Here is a 21,554-nt window from a genome sequence, read left to right as displayed (position 1 = left end):
AAATTAAAACCACAGTGTGATACCACTACGCATTCATCAAAACAGAAAAGGGCAACACTAAGTGTTGTCTGTAGAGTGTGGAGTAACTGGCACACGCATGCACTGCCAGAGGGCATGGAGTTGGTACAATGACTGGAAAACAGTTTGGCAGGATTTACTAGAGCTGGACATACGCATTCTCTATGACCCAATAATTCCGCTCCCAGAATAGACTAAGAAAAACACGTGCACATTTACCAACAGACATGCACAGGAGTGTTCATAGCAGCATGATCACAGCGCTGCAACTGTGAACGACCTAAAGGCTCAGCAAAGACAGAATGGGGTCAGTAAACTGCGGTGCACCCACACAAAGAGACACTACAGAGCAGTGAGACTACATGAACTGTGACCTGCACAGCACAGATTAGCGTCACCATGTTATCAAGCGAAAGAAGCTAGTCACACACGAAATAATGTGCTCTACGATTTCACTTAAATAAAATTCTAAAGGAGGCAAAACTAACCTATGGTGATTGAAATCAGGTTAGCTTGTCTGTGGGGGGTAGGTGGTGGATACTGACTGGAAGGGATCACAGCAGAGGTTTTGCATTACTGGTGATGTTTTCTTTCTTGATCTAGATGATGGTTACATAGATGTGTTCAATGTGTGAAACTGAACATGGATACTTCTTTTTTCTCCTCTATACTTTTCTTTATAAGTTAACAAAAAGTATACTTAAAGAATGTATCTGCTCTCTGTAATGCTTCTGAATTTATATTCTAAAGGCAAGAAAAGTAAAAACAAATATTTATTACCTAATCACTGAACCTTTTCAAGAGTTGGCAGAAGCCACATAATTAAAAGAAACAAGTATGTGTATAGACGGGACTTGTTTATTATTGCATTTATAAGATAAAGTCTATCTTATAAACACTTTTACCAATTGAATCAAATAAAATTAAAGAACAAAAAATTTTAAACTTATAAACTTCACAAGAAAGCAGAGATTCACCAAATCTAACTAAAACTTTCAAGTATCAAAAGTAATGTCCAGAAATTTCTCAATTTGGATGGTTAGAATGTTAAGGTGTCACATCAAAGTCTGAATGTAACAAAATCCATTCACTCATTAATTCATTTGCTCCCTCATTCATTCATCCCATGCTTACTGGTTACTAGATTCTAAGCACTAAAGGGTTTTGAGGCGGTTCACAATCCTTCCTGTGCGTGGGTAAAAAATGTAAATGCCCATTAGTGCCAGGTGGAGATGACCAACTAGCAGAGCCGGGTGTGAGCGGTAGGAACTGTGGACTACCATTAAGCAACGTGCCCTCATGTGAGGGATGGGGCAGCAGCGTCTAAGCACCCACTGATTCTTTTCATGTCCATCCAATGGAAATCACAATTTACTATGTGAAACCGACTGGTTTTCAAATGTAGGCTCTTTAAAAGAAAACAAACAAGTAACACTGTGACAAACAAAGCACATCTGTGAGCTGAATCAGACATATGGCTGCCAGTTTATAACGTCCGACCAAACTAAAGAGACATGAATGCTTACTGGGCTACAGCCATGAGCAGCTGATGTGCCTGTGAGCAGTCCAGCCATTCAAGTACCACATTCATTCTCTGCTTCACTGTAGCCTGAGAACTAACAGTTTAAAAGTAAATCACTTGGGAGAAAATCACGGCAAATGAAACAACTGACATAGGATTAATTTCCAAAATATACAGGCAACTCATACAACTCAATACCATAAAAACAAACAACCCAATCAAAAAGTGGGAAAAAGACCTAAACAGACATTTCTCCAAAGAAGACATACAGATGGCTAACAAGCACAAGAAAAGATGCACAACATCGTTCATTGTTAGAGAAATGCAAATCAAAACTACAATGAGATAGTGTAGTGGTCACACCAGTCAGAATGATCATCATCAAAAAGTCTACAAACAATAAATGCTGGAAAGGGTGTGGAGAAAAGGGAACCCTCTTGCACTGTTGGTGGGAATGTAAATGTACAGCCACTATGGAAGAGAGTTGGGAGATTCCTTTAAAAACTAGGAATAAAACCACCATATGCCATAGAAATCCCACTCCTAGGCATATACCCTGAGGAAACCAAAATTGAAAAAGACACATGTATCCCATTGTTCGTTGCAGCATTGTTTACAATAGCTAGAACATGGAAGCAACCTAGATGTCCATCGATAGATGAATGGATAAAGAAGTTGTGGTACCTATACACAATGGAATATTACTCAGTCATAAAAAGAAACACATTTGAGTCAGTTCTCATGAGGTAGATGAACCTAGAGCCTATTATACAGAGTAAAGTGAGTCAGAAAGAGAAACATAAATATTGTATTCTAACACATATATATGGAATCTAGAAAAATGGTATTGAAGGATTTAGGTACAGGGCAGCAATGGAGAAATAGACATAGGGAATAGACTTATGGACAAGAGGAGAGGGGAGAAGAGGGTGAGACGTATGAAAAGAGTAACATGGAAACTTACATTACCATATGTAAAATAGATAGCCAACAGGAATTTGCTGTATGGTTCAGGAAACTCAAACAGGGGCTTTATATCAGTCTAGAGGGGTGGGATGGGGCGGGAGATGGGAAAGAGGTTCTAAAGGGAGGGGATATAAGTATACCTATGGCTGATTCATGTTGAGGTTTGATAGAAAACAACAAAATTCTGTAAAGCAATCAGCCTACAATAAAAAAATAAATTAAAAAGAAAAAAAAGTCAATCACTTAATTACATTGTGTAACGTATGCTATGACAGGCACCATTTAAATGAATGAGATAGAATTATTATGTCCAAATATGTAAATAGGAATGTCTGTGAAATATTTTTGAGCAAAAATTAACAAAATCAGAAGTTCAAATAGAGTACATGTTTTGCTATCACACATATATACACATGTGTTTGCAAAAATAAACATCAAACTATTAACAGAGAGGGATGCTACAAAAGAGGTGGGCAAAAGTTGGCACTGGAACACTTTCACTTTTGATTTTATTGACTTTTTCCATGTATTCTATGTATTGTGGAAAAAGAATAGCCCACTTGGCAGAACTCACTGCTCCCTGAGGATCTGACCTGCTACTTCTTTAATTAGAGTCCATGCCTCGCCTGGTGCCTCATCCCCAGGGACCATTAGAAAATCAGCACAGCAATACAGTTTCACTTGCTTTTCTCTGTACCTTCTCTTTGATTGCAGGCACGTGGGGCTAGAGAGTGGGGTTTCCCACTCACTGCCTCACCTGCAGAGCACGCACAAGCGTGAGCTGTAGGGAAGTTTCTCAAGCAGTCGGCCTTTCCAAAAGTTTTCATATCATCATTCTTGGACAAAAACTAGCCTAAGGAATCCTCTTTTCCTTCCCAGCAAAAGATCATGTAACTGGCTTTCACTTTTAAGGCTGACAGAAGAGACAGACCCTGAAGGAAAAATCCCTATACCTGAGACATTTTTAAATAACCTTAGGGATGTTAAAACTCATAAAAATAATAGACTGCAAGTTCCTGGAGAAAGTATCATGCCCACTTTCTTATTTAACAGGGATTGTAACAATTGCCTTTTCTACCAGTTGCATTGAAAACCATCTTTTGATTTGCAGTAAAGAAAGCAGAAAAACACTGTAGAAAATGACTGAACATCTAATGGACAAGATATACAATTTCTTTTAAGATATTAATTGCTATTTAAGTCTTCAAATGCTGACTTGTAAATAAAAAAATCTTGATACAATGTGCTATGAAATTTATATTAACCATCTTCACTTACTCAAAAAATGTATTTTTTTTAAGATGCAAAAGAAGAGAAATTAAAAGTATTTTTCCTTCTGAAAAGAACTCTTAGGATATCTTTTTTTTAAAACTATTGATACATTTGTATTTATTTGACAACTACCATATTAGTGTAAATAATTTCCTTTTTCACATTTAAATTTTAATATCTATTCCAATGAATAAAATATTTCCATTCATCCTGCTTCAATAAAAGTATTATTGTTAGGTAATCACTATGTTTATTGTTTATAATTTCCATTACCCCTCCAGTAAAAAATACCTATATAGCATATGGTCTCCAGAATGAAAACCTCAGAGACTGAGGTCAGAACAAAACATAAACATGACTTTATAAAGGCATACATATGACCTTTAAGTCACCTATTTGAAATGGGTTACAAAATAAATTACCATAATTTTTAAATCAATATTTCTATATATTATTTTCACATGTCTCTCAATAAATTATAGGCCATAGTTGCCCATGAAAACATGCAAGGAATAAGATTTATAAAAATATCTTGGTGCATATTCTAATCTGGACATTTTTGTTAACCAACAGCGAATTTAACATATAAGAATAATTTTAAAATATAAATATTGCTAAGTATAAATTTTCATGTATTTATTCTATTCAAATGGCTACTGCCCACCCTAGATTTTTATGAAATTACTTTAAAATTATTACATTCAACATTTTTTCACCAACTGTTAAAATAACTGTAGGTAAACAAATAGAAATAAATAAGGACATAACAGAAAACCTTTAAGGGAACAAATCTGGAAATCTTTGAAATTTTTTATGTTTAAAAGTTGGGTATAAGAAAACCCAACTTTTGTGTGAACAAAATAATTTGTAAAATCAAAATATGCACATTTCTTTGTGAAAAACACAAGAAATATTAAATGCATGGCTATACTGATCTCAGTTGTGTAAAACGAACTATTAATAGCAGTCATGTAAGCCTAATGGGTAACTTTTTCAACTTCTAGAAACTGTTACTAACTTCGTTGGCTCTCCCAATGGAATTCTGATTCTGTACTATAGGCAGAAACTAAAATTTAATCTGCTGTGTGTGTCAGTCACTCAGTAGTGTCTGACTCTCTGTGACCCCATGGAATGGAGCCTGAAAACTTCTCTGTTCATGGGGATTCTCCAGGCAAAAATACTGGAGTGGGTTGCCATGCCCTCCTCCCGGGGACCTACCCAACCCAGGGATTGAACCCAGGTCTCCTGCATTGCAGGTAGATTCTTTACCTGCTGAGCTACCAGGGAAGCCCTTAATCTGCTAAGAAATAACTATTAAGTACCTGTGAGGAAGATATATCTGATAAAAATCCATGTGGTCATAATATGATATTTCAATCTATTTTTGATACTTGAAGTATTGCTGCCCGAAAAGATATTTTAAATAATTATTGAAAAATAAAGGGTTCAAGCTCAACGGGAACTGTACGATAATATTACAAAACATATGACTCTATAAACGCAAGAAACTGTTATGTCTGGATAGTAATCTTTTACTGGCACATCACAAAATATTTAACTAGGGAATACAAGCAATTAGAAAAATATATAATTTCTAGTCTGTGAAGTACAAATGTGGATTAACTAGATAAAAATAATACTTGAGACAGTTTCTAACATATTTTCAAAGAGACTTAGATTGGATGAGGTATATGTATAATTCTTGACTTTGAAGCTGACAGTATCCCAATTTGAATAGTTGAGCTGCTACTCTCTGTACCAGATGAAATGTGTGTCAAAACCATATACTGAAAATCAAAAAGCACATTATCGACTTGGTGCCAAGCACATTTGCATAATGCCTTTAGTCTGCAAATTTAAAAACTGATATAATAGACTTTAAATAAAAATACACTGAGAAAATTTATGCTATGCTAATAAAATATGAGCAAGAGAGTTTCAGAAAAACATCTACTTCTGCTTTATTGGCTATGCCAAAGCCTTTGACTGTGTGGACCACAAGAAACTCCGAAATTCATAAAGAAATGGGAATACCAGACCACCCGACCTGCCTCTTGAGAAATCTGTATGCAGGTCAGAAAGCAACAGTTAGAACTGGATATGGAACAACAGACTGGTTCCAAATAGGGAAAGCAGTACATCGAGGCTGTATATTGTCACCCTGTTTATTTAACTTATATGCAGAGTACATCAGGAGAAACGCTGGGCTGGATGAAGCACAAGCTGGAATCAAGATTGTCTGGAGAAATATCAATAACCTGAGATACGCAGATGACCCCATCCTTATGGCAGAAAGCGAAGAACTAAAGAGCCTCTTGATGAAAGTGAAAGACAAGAGTGAAAAAGTTGGCTTAAAACTCAATATTCGGAAAATGAAGATCATGGCATCTGGTCCCATTACTTCATGGCAAATAGGTGGGGAAACAGTGGAAACACGGACAGACTTTATTTTGGGGGGCTCCAAAATCACTACAAATGGTGACTGCAGCCATGAAATTAAAAGATGCTTGCTCCTTGGAAGAAAAGCTATGACCAACTTAGACACCATATTAAAAAGCAGAGACATCACTTTGCCAACAAAGGCCCATCTAGTCAAAGCTATGGTTTTTCCAGTAGTCATGTATGGATGTGAGAGTTGTACTACAAAAAAAGCTGAGCACCGAAAAATTGATGCTTTTGAACTGTGGTGTAGGAGAAAACTCTTGACAGTTCCTTGGACTGCAGGGAGAAATCAGTCCTGAATATTCATTGGAAGGACTGATGTTGAAGCTGAAGCTCCAATACTTTGGCCACCTGATGTGAAGAATAGATTCATTTGAAAAGACCCTGATGCTGGGAAAGATTGAAGGCAGGAGGAGAAGGGAATGACAGAGGATAAGATGGTTGGATGGTATCACCGACTCAATAGACATGAGTTTGAGTAAACTCGGGGAGTGGGGGATGGACAGGGAGGCCTGGCGTGCTGTAGTCCATGGGGTTACAAAGAGTTGGACATGACTGAGTGACTGAACTAAACTGAATGAAATACAGGGATCACAACCTTGTCGTGGCAAAGGGGCCTAAGTAACTCAATGAAGCTATGAGGAATGCCATGCAGGGCTACCCAAAATAGATGGGTCATAGTGAAGAGCTCTGACAAAAAGCAGTTCACTGGAGGAGGGAATGGCAAACCATTCCAGTATTCTTGCCCCTAGAACCCCATGAACCGTATGAAAAGGCAAAAAAATGTATAAGCTCCCTCCCCAACTCCCGGCCAGAAGGTGTCCAATATGCTACTGGGGAAGAGTCGAGGGCAATTACTAATAGCTCTAGAAAGAACAAAGCGGCTGGGTCAAAGCAGAAATGATGCTCAGTTGTGGATGTGTCTGGTCATGAAAGTAAATTCCAATGCTATCTGGGAGAGGGTGAAAGACAAGGAAGCCTGGCATGCTGCAGCCCATGGGGTTGCAAAGAATCAGACGCTATTTATCGACTGAACAACAATGATGAAATACTACAGCAATTCTTATTCAAATGCTAAAGGCCTGAGGACAATCAAATTTTCCCAGATTTGGGCAGGCAACAATCTGGAGGTGGCCCACATATTCATTCCTTGGTCTTTATAGTTCTTACAGGGAGGAAAAGAAGTTTCTTTTAAGAGGACAAGGTTTAGGGAAAAAATGACTATTTCTCACCCTTTGCTGTGTGTGTTTGCCTTGCTTACCAAGAAACATCCTCTTAAAACACTAAATATTAATTGGAAAGACTGATGCTGAAGTTGAAACTCCAATACTTTGGCCACCTGATGTGAAGAGCTGACTCATTTGAAAAGACCCTGATGGTGGGAAAGATTGAGGGCAGGAGGAGAAGGGAAAGACAGAGGATAAGATGGTTGGATGGCGTCACCGACTTGATGGACATGAGTTTGGGCAAGCTCTGGGAGCTGGTGATGGACAGGGAAGCCTGGCATGCTGCATTTCATGGGGTCACAAAGAGTCATGACTGAGCTGTTATGTCCGATGTCCGAATCCCTGAGGGGGAAGAGAGAAGGCCTCCAAGACAATGCAACTCGCAAAAAGGGAAGTTTATTGCTGACTCGAGTCAGGGCTCCTGCTGCATCCAACGCAGTGGTGAGGGGTCAGAGAACCCTGAGCCCAAGCTGTTACACAAATTTATAGGGTGTTACAAGTTTGCAAAGCAATTTCATTGGTCAAACACACTCAAAACTTTCGTGCGCGCGGGACTTTCCTGGGGGTTTCCGCCCCATTCCTAATTGGCAAACAGCAGTCAGTGTTAAGCTGATTGGTTGTATCCAGGTGGCCTGATAATCTTACCACCCAGAAGTAGGAAGGCCTACTCCTAATCTAAGCTGCCTGCCATGGCGTTACTTCTGCTCGCCTCACAGAGCAACTGAACTGAACTGAAAACACTTGCACTGATACAATCTTCGTTTTGTATGAAGATATGTAAGGGAGAATATGGTAGAGAGAATACTAATGGTATCTAACATTCCCACTTCCTCTTACAGTTGGATGTTCAGTGTAACTACCACACCCTGGTTATGGTCAAGAACTGCAGACATGGTGGAAAAGCCCTCTCTAGATTATATTATTTTATAAGGTGACGGTATAGTAATTCTCATGATTAGGTTATATTATATAACTTGCTTTTAGTAAACCGGACAGAAGATTCTCCTGCTGCCTTCAAAGGCGTACACTGTCATGATCTGATAGGGTCACAAGGCAAAGAACTGCTGGTGGGCCTTTAGGAGCTGAGAGCAACCTCTGAGTGACAGCCATCAAGAAAATGGAAACTCAAGTCCTACAACTGCAAGGAACTGAATTCTGTCAATCACAAGCCCACGGGAAATGATCCTGAGTGCCAGAAAGAGGCAGCCCGGGCCATACCTTGCTGTCAGTATTCAGAGTCACGGAGCAGGGAAGCTAGTTAAGCAATGCCTGGCCTCCTCCTGCCCCACAGAATCTGTGAGATAATAAATGTGTGCTGTTCGAAGCTGCCAAACTTTTGGTAATGTGTTTTGCAACACAGAAAACGAATACAAATAGTAGAACGCAAATATCACTGTGATAAAGTCACTGTGTTCTAAGAGAAACGTAGTCTGATAAGTAACAAAAGCAATCTCCATTCTGCCTCAGTTCAAGGCCTTTGCCAGTTCTCTAGAAACCTATATATTATAGCTGAACCTCTGGGATTTTTTTTGTCTGAACCTCTATATTCAACCCATAATTTCCATTTTCTTCGAAAGGTGAATAAAATTAGAGGTAGATGAAAACCTATGGTATTTTATATTTGTATAGCATTTACTATTTGAAAGGCGCTCTTAGTGTCAGCAGAGAAAAACAAACCTAACTGCATATTGGATCTATTCCTTGAATTCTAACCTTTGTGCTCTGTCGCTTGTGCTTAGCCATGCTAGCTCTGCACTTTTTGTAAAAGAATGTTTCCTATAGCTTGAAATACATAGGACAGCCTACTCTCTACTCTCAGGGTTCTGACCTTTAAGAGTCCATTCATTCAGAGAGAAAAAGTTGTAGGACAGAGAATAGCATTTGCTTTATTGGAGATTTATAGGAACATGTGATCAGACCTACACGGATAGCTGTAACAACAAAAGATTCCAGCACCAAAAATTTTGTGACAATCAGTAACACCCCTCCCCTTTTAGGATAAAAGAAGCCCAAATCTAACTTGGATAAGATGGTTCCTTGGGACACTAGTTCAGTATCTTCTCGGTTTGCCAGTTTTCCAAAGAAAGTCACTATTCTTTGCCTCAACAACTTGTCTCTCAATTTACTGGCCCATCATGCAGCAAGCAGTAAGAGACTGAACTCAGTATCACTAGATTTTTGAGAGGATAGCAGCAGAGGCATACATTTTATTCTCTGTAAATTCTCCCAGGAAAACAGATGGATCAAGCAGAAATGCCAAAACAACACCTACAGCAAAGTGACTATGAAGACATCTTCATGAGCTCCCAAGTTACCAGCAGGAGTGGATGAACTATAGCAAGCTATAAGACACACAGGGTGTTAATATCTTACAGGAGGAAGCAGAGAGAAGCAATCAGATTTTGTCAAATGTGATAAGACCTCTCATATCGCCAGTAAGTAGTGTAGAATAGCATCATTTGAGAATGACAGCTGAACCTGAGAGAAATTCTTGCTGATTAAATCTGTGGGTGATTGCAAGGGGCCTGTGGGAAGAATAGAGGCCTTGAATCCCCAAAATTAAGTAGCCTGCTTCCCTTCCAAGTAGAAACTGCTAAGAATAGAATGTAATTTGCCCAAGAAAGTAATAAAGAAGGTGAAGGGAAAGCAATATCCAGACAAAAGAGGAAGAGAAGTCAGAAGAATATCTGTATCTATACCCATGTTCACATCTATATTCTGTATCTATATCCATATCTATATCTGTATCTCCATATTTTTGAACATTTGACAAAACAGAATGGTGAGTTCTAAAAGGTGAGGCTAGACATACATCTATTCTGGTCCATATTTTCTTTTCAAAAATTCAGGAAAACTAATTTTATATAAAAATGAACAGTAAAAAAAGATACTACCTGAATCCAGTATGTTACTATAAAAGAATAAGAAACAGAAAAACATTATCATAGAAAGCTTGTTAAAAAGGCACACCACAAAATAGATATGAGAATCAAACATAATATTTCAATACAAGCTGAAATAAATTAAGGAAAGATATAAGAAATAAAAGAAAACATAAATCAAAATTAGAAAAAATTAAAAATGAAGTGAAAGAATTCAGGAAGGACACTGAAATGAAGACTAAACTAGAAGAGGCATAAGTTAAAAAAAAAAAAAAAAAACCAAGAATTCATGAGGAAAGAAAAAGAGTGAAAACAAAATTAAAAAATAAAAAAGAAATTATTTGATTTGGTGTCCATTACACAGGGGCATTCAATTTGTGAAAATGATCTAGCAATACATTCACATTCTGTGTACTTCTTAAATTTATATTATACTTCAGTAAAAAAAATAAAAATACTGAAATGAAAAAAGATAAACGTAATTCAAGAGAAAGTTGGTTTCTACTTTTTATGCCAGAAAACCATGATTTGCATCCAAATTTTATTGAAATTCCTTTCATAAATGTCTTGAAAGACTTTCTATATACAATGACACTAACTCTTTGAGACTTCAAACAATGGTGATCACTTCCTCATTTCTGCATTATCTCACTCTCCTATTCTTCTCCTAACCCTTATAGTCAACTTCTCAATAGATTCCTTTGTTTTTCTTCCTCCACTATTCTTTCAAATATTGATGTTTCCGGGCACTATATTCAGTTATTTTCACTTTTTACTCAAATTCTCTTCCTAAGCAATGATATCATACCTAAAGAGCTCAGCTTTCACACATATATAGGCTGTTAATCCTCAACTCTGCATTTCTAGTTCAGGTTTCTCTCTTGAAAAATAGGCCTTTATCAGTTCAGTTCAGTTCAGTTGCTCAGTCATGTCTGACTCTTTGCAACCCCATGAACCACAACATGCCAGGCCTCCCTGCCCATCACCAACTCCCAGAATCTTCTCAAATTCATGTCCACTGAGTCAGTGATGCCATCCAACCATCTCATCCACTATCATCCCCTTCTCTTCCTGCCTTCAATATTTCCCGGCATCAGGGTCTTTTCAATGAGTCAGCTCTTCGTATCAGGTGGCCAAGTATTGGGAGTTTCAGCTTCAACATCAGTCCTTCCAATGAACATTCAGGACTGATTTCCTTTAGGATGGACTGGTTGGATCTCCTTGCAGTCCAAGGGACTCTCAACAGTCATCTCCAACACCACAGTTCAAAAGCATCAATTCTTCGGTGCTCAGCTTTCTTTATAGTCCAACTCTCACATCCATACATGACTACTGGAAAAACCATAACTTTGACTAGATGGACCTTTATTGGCAAAGTAATGTCTCTGCTTTTTAATAAGCTCAGAGGTCTCAAACAAACCTTGTGTGCACTAGGACCCAGGGACCCCACAGAGACTGAGACAGAACTGTGTTTTCATCTCCTATGGAGGTACAGGTCGGCAGTGGTCTGCGTCAGGGATAGGGGCTCTGGGTGTGGGTATGGCATAAGTCCTCTTGGAGGAGGTCGCCATTAACCCCACTATAGAGCTGCCAGAACTTACACAGGACTGGGAAATAGACTCTTGGAGGGCACAACAGAACCCTGTGCACCAGGACCAGGAGAAAGGAACAGTGACCCCACAGGAGACTTGCCGATGGGTGTCCGGAAGTCTCCGGCAAAGGCATGGGTCGGTGGTGGCCTGCTGCAGGGTTGGGAGCACAGACTGTAGCAGTACATGCCTGGGATCTTTTGAGGGAGGTCACCATTATCTCCATTACCTCCACCATAGTTTGCCCCCAGGTAAATAGCAGGGAGGGAACACAGCCCCACCCATCAACAGAAAATTGGATTAAAGATTTACTGAGCATGGCCCCGCCCATCAGAACAAGACCCAGTATCCCCCTCAGTCAGTCTATCTCATCAGGGAGATTTCATAAGCCTTTTATCCTTCTCCATCAAAGGGCAGACAGACTGAAAACCACCATCACAGAAAACTAACCAATCTAATCACATGGACCACAGCCTTGTCTAACCCAACGAAACTATGAGCCATGATGTGTAGGGCTACCCAAGACGGAAGGGTCATGGTGGAGAGTTCTGACAAAATGTGGTCCACTGGAGAAGGGAATAGCAAACCACTTCAGTATTCCTGCCTTGAGAACCCCATGAACAGTATGAAAAGGCAAAAGAGAGGGCATTGAAAGATGAACTCCCCAGGTCAGTAGGTGCCCAATATGCTTCTGGAGATCAGTAAAGAAACAATTCCAGAAAGAATGAAGAGAGGAACCAAAGCAAAAACACCACCCAGTTGTGGATGTGACTGGTAGTGGAAGCAAGGTCCGATGCTGTAAAGAGCAATATTGCATAGGAAGCTGGAATGTTAGGTCCATGCATCAAGGCAAATTGGAAGTGATCAAACGGGATAGCAAGAATGAACATCAACATTTTAGGAATCAGCAAACTAAAATGGACTGGAACGCGTGAATTTAACTCAGATGACCATTATATCTACTACTGTGGGCAAGAATACCCTAGAAGAAATGGAGTAGCCATCATAGTCACCAAAAGCGTCTGAAACACAGTACTTGGATGCGGTCTCAAGAACGACAAAATGACCTCTGTTCATTTCTGAGGCAAACCATTCAATATCATGGTAATCCAAGTCTATGCCCCAATGAGTAATGCTGAAGAAGCTGAAGTTGAATGGTTCTATGAAGACCTATAAGACCTTCTAGAATTAACACCCCCAAAAGATGTCCTTTTCATTACAGGGGACTGGAATGCACAAGTAGGAAGTTAAGAAACACCTGGAGTAACAGGCAAATTTGGCCTTGGAGTACAAAATGAAGCAGGGCAAAGGCTAATAGAGCCCTTTATATCCAACTGTTAATGAGATCTCTCAGTGATTAGCAGACAGTATCTCTCCTTTCAATCTTGCTCCTTATCCAACCCTTCTTATCTCCAAGAAGGGAAATGATCATATCCTCCTGTTCATAAATAAGTTTCCTTGTCTACTATCCTAAGAAAACCCTTCTTTCAACATTCCACTTTTTGTTGTTGTTTTTAGTTGTATTGAAGTACAGTTGATTTACAATGTTGTGATTCAATTTGCTATAAACCCTTTTCCACTGTGGTCTGTCACATGACATTGAATATAGTTCCCTCTGCTAAACAGTAGGACCTTGTTGTTTATCCCTTCTATATATAATAGTTTACATCTGCTAATTCCAAATCCCAATCCTTCCCTCTGCCCCCCACCCAATCCAGCAATCACAAGTCTGATCTCTATGTCTGATCAACATTCCAGTTTTATATCCTTCTCCATATTTCTTTTCCTTAACAATTCTATTTCTGGATTAAATTGGCAATATTACTGCCTTTATTTTCACTATTCAGTCACTTCTTCATCTACATTCTAATTACTCATCCCTGTACCAAAACTGCCCTCTCTTGTAGCACTGATGATGTTGTCTATTATTTTGTTTCTCTTACAAATGATTTTAGTTGCACTAAACTGACTTGCCTTACACTGCTCTGCTCAGTCTGCTCATTAATATTCCCTAAACATTCTGTCATATAAAAAAATGCCACTTTCCAAGTTAAATACCTGGATAAAGTGGACTGCAGAGAAGGGAGGTGAGAGAAGAAAATAAGAGAATAGGGGAGAGAGACAAAGAAAATCCTTCAGGGATCCTTAACTTCCTAGGGTTCAACAACTCAACCTATTCTGACAACATGCTATCCTAGCTCCAGGATCAATATTTTAAATAACTATACATGGAAATAAAATAGTTACAATTAAGAAACACTAAGTACTTTTTTTATGTTCTCTAGCTTCTTAATTCTCTCTTGCTTTTAGACTTTGTTTTTCTTCCCAATCATCAAGAAATAAAATTGGAATTGCTTTCTGATTCCTTTTTGTCAGCAACATCTGATAAAATGTTAAGTTATATAAACTCCTGCTGAGTTGTCTTCTCACATCAGCCCCACACTTCCTTTCCTTTGCTATTGTGACAACACTCAAATATCCTCGTGATCTCTCACGAAGACTCTTACAGCAGTTCCCTTTAATTTCTCTCTTTCATCCCTCTCCACTTGAATCAATCCTAAATATTACTAATGACATGTGAATCAAACACTCTGCTCAAACTGCTCACCGTCTCTATGCTTTTTCTAGAAATAACTACAGAATGCCACTGTCTAGCATTAAAATCCTCCACCAATTTGCCCCAGCTTTATCTTCTGTTGTTTCCCAACCAACTGAACTAATGTCTATGAACCTAATCCCTATATGCTATCTTTGTGTTTTTTTAAACACTTTTCTTGCCTACAACAACTTGTAATTTTCACTCTCTTATATGAAATTTTATCAAGCCTCCAAATAGAGTTTTGGGAATAAATCTCTCACTGCCCTTATTATCATCTGCCACATATTCCTTTTTGAAACATACATTTTTTTTTCAAAATGTGTTTTTAATCAGACCTAGTATTTAGATAGTTATATGAGAAAAATATTCAACATTATGTGTATGAAGGTGAATTACATGGAGTTTCACTTCTACTAATGACATAGTTCGTACTGAACTAATTTCCACAAATAATGTTGACTAAGTTAAAAAAAAAAAAAAAACAATTATTTGAAGGCAATGGAAATCAGTTAAGAGCAGACAAAGATGAGAGTTTTCATTCAAGAAAAGCTCCTGATTAATTAATCTCCATTCCTGATTAAGGAATGGATAGAACTCAAGCAGAAAGCTGGAGACCTTCTAGCTTGGAAAGACATAGGACATAGATTTAAGGTATCAGATCAACTTAAAAGTAGAAAGGTATATCTAGAAACTGAAGGAGGTGCCTTGAAATATGTGAATATACTCTCTCCCAAGTCCTTAGCTGACACCTGAACTGCATATGGAAGCAGATCATGAAAGCAATGGCTGGAAACTTGAAAGCGATGTGTGGTTGTTGATGACTGCAAAGCAGTTTTGAATGGGAATCCAGCCAAGTAAACTGTTAGAACAAAAAGCTTCAAAGGAAACAGAATTCAGAATCAAGAATTAAAGTATACAATCTATTTTATAATGTACAGTACAAAATAAAAATTACTGTATGTGCAAAAAAAAGAAAACATGATTCACAGTCAAGAGAAAAACCAGTTAGTGCAGTTCAGTTCAGTCGCTCAATTGTGTCTGACTCTTTGCGACCCAATTAACTGCAGCACGCCAGGCCTCCTCGTCCATCACCAACTCCTGGAGCCTACCCAAACTCATGTCCATTGAGTTGGGGATGCCATCCAGCCACCTCATCCTCTGTTGTCCCCTTCTCCTCCTGCCCTCGATCTTTCCCAGCATCAGAGTCTTTTCAAATGAGTCAATGCAAACTCTCCTTAAAGTAACTCAGATGTTAAAATTAGCACACAGGGATTTGAAAACCGCTGTTAAAATATGTTAAAAAAGGTTAAAAGAAAGAGTCATACTAAATAAAAATACGGGGGGGAGCACTCAGTCCAGAAGTGGAAAATATATAAAATGGAAGTTCTAGAACTGAAAAGTACACTATTTATATGGACCATTAATGGGGTGGTCTTAGGAGCATACTGGGGATGCTGGAAGAAAGGGTTGAAACTTGAAAACAAATGTAAAGTATTTATCCACTTTGAAAAACAGAGGGAAAAAAGATTAAATAAGAATGAAGAGAATCTTAGCAATCTGTGGGACAAGGCCCCAAAGTCAATCTATCTCTATCTATTTATATTCATCTTTCCATAAGTCCCTGAAGAAGAGTGAAGGAATGAGGAAGAGGTATTATTTGGAAAAATGATGGCCAAAAATATGGTGTAAAATATAAACTCTGTATCCAAAAACACCTTAGTATTCCAAGAAATAAAAATATCAATTTTTTATCAAGTATCCCAAGAAATAAAAATACCCATCTCTCCACTATCACCTCCGCACACATAGGCACAGTATAAAAAACTACTGAAAACCAAAATGAAGAGAAACTGTTGAAAGATAAAGCAATTACAAACAGGGTGATGTCAATATGAATGAAAGCTGAACTTACATCAGAAAGAGATTAGGTGACAATGAGGCATTTTTGAGATGCTTAAAGAAACAAACAAAAGAAATACTGTTAACCCAAAATTCTATACTCAGGGAAAATATATTCCAGAAATAAAGATGAAATAAAGTCATTTTCAGATAAATGAAAACTGAAAGGATTTCTTTCCAATAAGTCTGCACCACAAATTGTCTACATTCTGAACTGTATATATGTATACTTATGCGTGTGTGTGTGTGTGTGTGTGTGTGTGTGTGTGTATATATATATATATATATGCATATGTATATACATATGTATACTCAGTATATTTGTATATATATAAATATTCTGACTTTGCACTAGCCTCACTTGCCTTCTATACTTTTGCCTAAGTTCTCCCATTTTATCACTTGCATTGTTACTCTAAAATAATTTAGTAAATACACTGTGATGTGTTTGTGTATGCTATTTAACTTTAATCTACAACTAGAGGTGGTTTGTTAACATTTAAAATATGTTAATCAAGAATCCTGCCTATAAGGATGCTTACCAGCTGAAGTGCTTCAATCAGGGGCACTTTCTAGAGGTACTTAGAGTTAGCACTTCAGATATTGCCAATTATGTGTGCACCTGAGTGTTAACTAGTATCAGGAATATCAGAAATAATCTTTCAGGAATATCAGTGAAATGAATGTTGCTCTTCATACATGGTAGCTGAAAATACTTGACAGTCACTGCTGCCTTTTCATAAACGTCCAAGAGTCAAGGGGTTAGCAGATGTAAACTATTACATATAGAAGGGATAAACAACAAGGTCCTACTGTATGGCACAGGGAACTATATCAATATCCTGTGATAAATCATATGGAGAAGAGTATTTTTAAAAAAGGGTGCTATATGTGTATAACGGAGTCACTGTACCATACAGTGGAGATTGGCATAACATTCTAAATGAATCAGAATTTTTTAAAAAAGAGAGAGAGTCTAGCTGCTTAACTAGAGATCATTCCAGAGCTCTGTTTTACCTGGGTCCCATCTTGATGTAGGATTCTGCCTTCCGATTACAAGGAAAGGTTACAGATCCTGACATCAGAACATTGTTTAGTATGTTTCACAGTGAAACTGAGATCTAAAGTGCTTGACATGTGCCTCAATAAACGAGAGTTGGTAGTTTACCCAGTTTGTTGAAACGGGTTATATGACTGATCATCAAGCCTGCTGCTTTATATATGCAAGTAGCAGAATTCAGTTGGGATTTGCTTAAATAATACTATATCACCTAGTGGTGGGATCTTAGGGGAAGACATGGATAGCACTCATCAACTATTATTTATCTCAAGTCAGTTTGCAATCTGTCCCCCACCCCAACTCCACCTCCCCTAACTCACCTGGCCAAGAAAAGGAGTTATTATAGGATCAACAAGCTTGTGCATGTCTTTTAAAAGATATTGTATGTAGTAATTTTATTATATAAATTTATTTACAAATACACATGTGTGTATACATATATATATATGTCCATATATATATATAAATACATTCATTCTACTCTGGTGCTTATACCAATACAAATCATATAAGAACACAATAGAGAACACAGTTTGATATTAATAAATATTTTTAACTGGACAAATTAATTCAGGGAAGGAATGCATAAAGAATTAACTGGTTCACAGATTTCGTAACTGACAAGAAATCTTTTTGCCTCTCACTCAAGCAAATTAATTCAGAAGATCACAAATGCTCTTCTCTTTTATCCGAAGAAATGCCATAACCTTTCTTTCAAAACAAAGTTATTTTAAGCATTACTTTTGATAATTCATTCAGAGCAATGAATGAAACTGTCATACCTCCAAATGGTATCCAACTCTGATGAAGGCACAGAGTGGGTCAAAAGCTCCTGTCCCGCAGGTCAGTAGATGTGTTCTGTTATAGTGATGCAAAACCCGAACATAATTTGCACATTCATTCTGAAACCAGGAGAAAAAGAAGGAATTGGTTAGTGTAATAAAAACATTTAGCTTTTTTTTTTAACTGTTGTTTTTCCTAACCCCAGACATCATATGTATAAGCCTCCCTTGGTTAGGGAAAGCAAAGGGGGCAGATGAAAAGGGGACAATGACCAGCAGAAAAGTCGGGGGAGACGGATATAGCGAGGTATCAATTACAATCAATAATGGGAGTGCATCATTATGAGGTATTCTAGTACACAATTGAGGAGTTTTTTTTTTTAAAAGCACTGGTCAGAAGTGTATTCAGGTGTAGATTTCCAAGGCAATGTTTCAGTAGGTAATTATTATCAATACTGTTATTTTTTAAAGTACATATAAATCAACATAAAGTCAGAAGACCAATCAGTGGAAGTAGTTTCATTACCCTCAAGGAAACATATGCAGACTTCAGGGCACAAAGAGTTCTGATGTTTGGAAAAGTAAGTCCTGTATTTTCAAACTCATAAATTCATATAAAGTAGTTTCAAAGAGAATTTTCAAGTAAACAGATGGAAATTAACTGGTAAAAGTAACATTTTATACCTATTACTATAAGATTACAGTCCTGGGATCAGCAAACTTTTTCTATAAAGAACCAGAGAGTAAATATATTTAATTTGATGGGCCATCTGGTCTCTGTTGCAACTACTTAACTTCTGCAGCTATAGCATAAAAGCAGCCATTGTCAACAGAAAAATAAACGGATATGGATATGCTCCAAGAAAACTTCATTTATGGCAGGTCACATTTGGCCTCAGATCTCTAGTTTGTCTAAAATGGGATTCAACTGTAAGCTTATCAGAAAACAGAACCTCAGTTTTGCACATCCTTATATTTCATAGCTAAACAAACTCAGTACCTAATACACAGCCCACACTCAACAAAGTTTTAACAGATCAATCATTAGGTGAGTATGCTAAGTGAAAAAATGTTCTAAAACTATTTCAAACCAACTTAACTAAATTTTAGCAAACACCTTGTTGGCAAATTAATCCCAGGGACAGAGGAGCTTGGTGGGCTGCCGTCTATGGGGTCACACAGAGTCGGACTCAACTGAAATGACTTAGCAGCAGCAGCAGCAGTGCATTTAAATTATGAGAGAAATACCAAATCCTTTTATTGCTAAATATTACCTTGACATTAGTAGATACAATAGTCAGTAAAAGATATTTTATAAAGACAGATTCTTATTTTTAAAGTCTCTCATGCAACAGTATTGGGATGAAAAAAGTCAACAGAACATCATACCATACATGACTGAGATTATAGCACTCCCTTGGCAAGAACAAGTAATGCCCTAATGAACACTTTATTTGGGGTACTAAGATTTATTTCTTTAATATCCCATTAACATAGCATCCTAGTCTATGGATGACCCATATAGTTGGGAAAATCTAATATTCTATTCTCATCTTGCTGTAAGCCCATGCTTCTCATCTCCTGAAGTGGGCACATCTTGAGGGGCCAATGAGACCATATTCTGACTTGGCCAGGTTTAGATTGACTCAGCCTCTGGATGTGTTCAGTTAGCCAGCAACACGCTGCAGACTGAGGAAGCAAGTCATTCCTTGACTGTTACCCAGTTGCTATGCAAGAATGAGGTGTTGGTAGAATGTGTGTTAATTTTTCACATGTTTTTGCTTCTTTTTCTTACAGAAAAAAGAACAAGATAACTTTCTAAAGGAGATGTGTATGCTTTTCCCAAAGTTGTGAACTGTGCCATCAGCTGGTTACACCTAAAATGTTTGAAAAGTCCTTTCACTCACGTGTTCACGTGCTCAGAACTATGGAATAGGGCTGCTGCTGCTGCACCAACTCTTCCCTTTCACAGACTAAAGGTAAGTTAGTGAGAAATGAAATACTGATTCCTTCAGGAGGCGATCTACTCAAAACATGTGGAATACATAAAGCATGTCTATTGCCTTTGCCACCTTCTATCGAGGTTTTAGTTTTTTCTCCTTCAGCTTCTTCATTCGTTTCTAATTCACTAATCAACGTGAAATGAAATCTCACAAAGAAGGTGCTTAGCTTATCTTTAAGATACTACCTGAAATTATTTTTCTAATACCTAGGAAATAAACATTACTATAAGAATGTATAAATATGAATTGATTAAATATAGTAAGATATAAGAGAAAATAAAACCAAGATCTAGATGGCACCTTGGTTCCCTACGCTAGCTCCACAATGAAAATAATTTTTAAGTAATTATGTACACATAGACAATGAATGTGTATATATCAAATATGCGTGTATGTATATGTGTGTGTTTGTGCTAAGTTGCTTCATTCATGTCCAGCTATTTACAACACTATGGACTGTAGCCCCCAGGCTCCTCTGTCTATGGGATTCTCCAGGCAAGAATATTGGAGTGGCTTGCCATGCCTTCCTCCAGGGGAACTTCCGAACCCAAGGATCGAACCCACGTCTCTTTTATCTCCTGCACTGGCAGGCAGGGTTTGTTTTTTTTTTTATCACTTGTGCCACCTGGGAAGCTGTGTGTGTGTGTGTGTGTGTGTGTGTGTGTGTGTGTATTGTTCAGTCTCTAAGTCATGTCCGCCTCTTTGCAACCCCATAAGACTGCAGCATTCCAGGCTTCCCTGTCTTTCACCGTCTCCCAGAGTTTGCTCATACTCATGTCCATTGAGTAGGTGATGCCATCCAACCATCTGATCCTCTGTCCCATTCCTTCTCTTCCTACCCTCAATCTTTCCCAGCATCAGGGTCTTTTCCAGTGAGTTGCCTCTTCGTATCAGGTGGCCGAAGTTTGGAGCTTCAGCTTCGGCCATCAGTTCTTCCAATGAATATTCAGGGTTGATTTCCTTTAGGATTGACTGGTTGGATCTCTGCTGTCCAAGGGAGTCTCAAGAGTCTTCTCCAGCATCACAGTACAAAAGCATCAATTCCTTGGCAATCAGCCTTCTTGATGATCCAACTCTCACATCCGTACATGAGTACTGGAAAAACCATAGCTTTGACTAGATGGACCTTTGATGGGAAAGTGATGTCTGCTTTTTAATATGCTGTCTAGGTTTGTCATAGCTTTACTTCCAAGGAGCAAGTGTCTTTTAATTTCATGGCTGCAGTCACCTCCACAGTGATTTTGGAGCCCCCAAAAATGAAAACTGTCACTGTTTCCCTTTTTTCCTCATCTAT

The 21,554-nt window shown here is 38.1% G+C and overlaps 1 protein-coding gene across 1 annotated transcript in view; it reads right to left on the bottom strand.

Annotated features, from left to right (window-relative positions):
* SEMA3E (semaphorin 3E) overlaps nucleotides 1-21,554 on the bottom strand; it is a 271,880-nt gene that overhangs the window by 89,180 nt on the left and 161,146 nt on the right. Inside the window, exon 4 of the mRNA XM_061165134.1 lies at nucleotides 18,258-18,377. Within this exon, the coding sequence (XP_061021117.1) occupies nucleotides 18,258-18,377 (120 nt within the window). The remainder of the gene's footprint in view (nucleotides 1-18,257; nucleotides 18,378-21,554) is intronic.

This window comes from Dama dama, chromosome 18 (assembly GCF_033118175.1).
Source record: "Dama dama isolate Ldn47 chromosome 18, ASM3311817v1, whole genome shotgun sequence".
NCBI classification, from domain to species: domain Eukaryota; kingdom Metazoa; phylum Chordata; class Mammalia; order Artiodactyla; family Cervidae; genus Dama; species Dama dama.
This window is presented reverse-complemented; position numbering and strand designations above follow the sequence as displayed.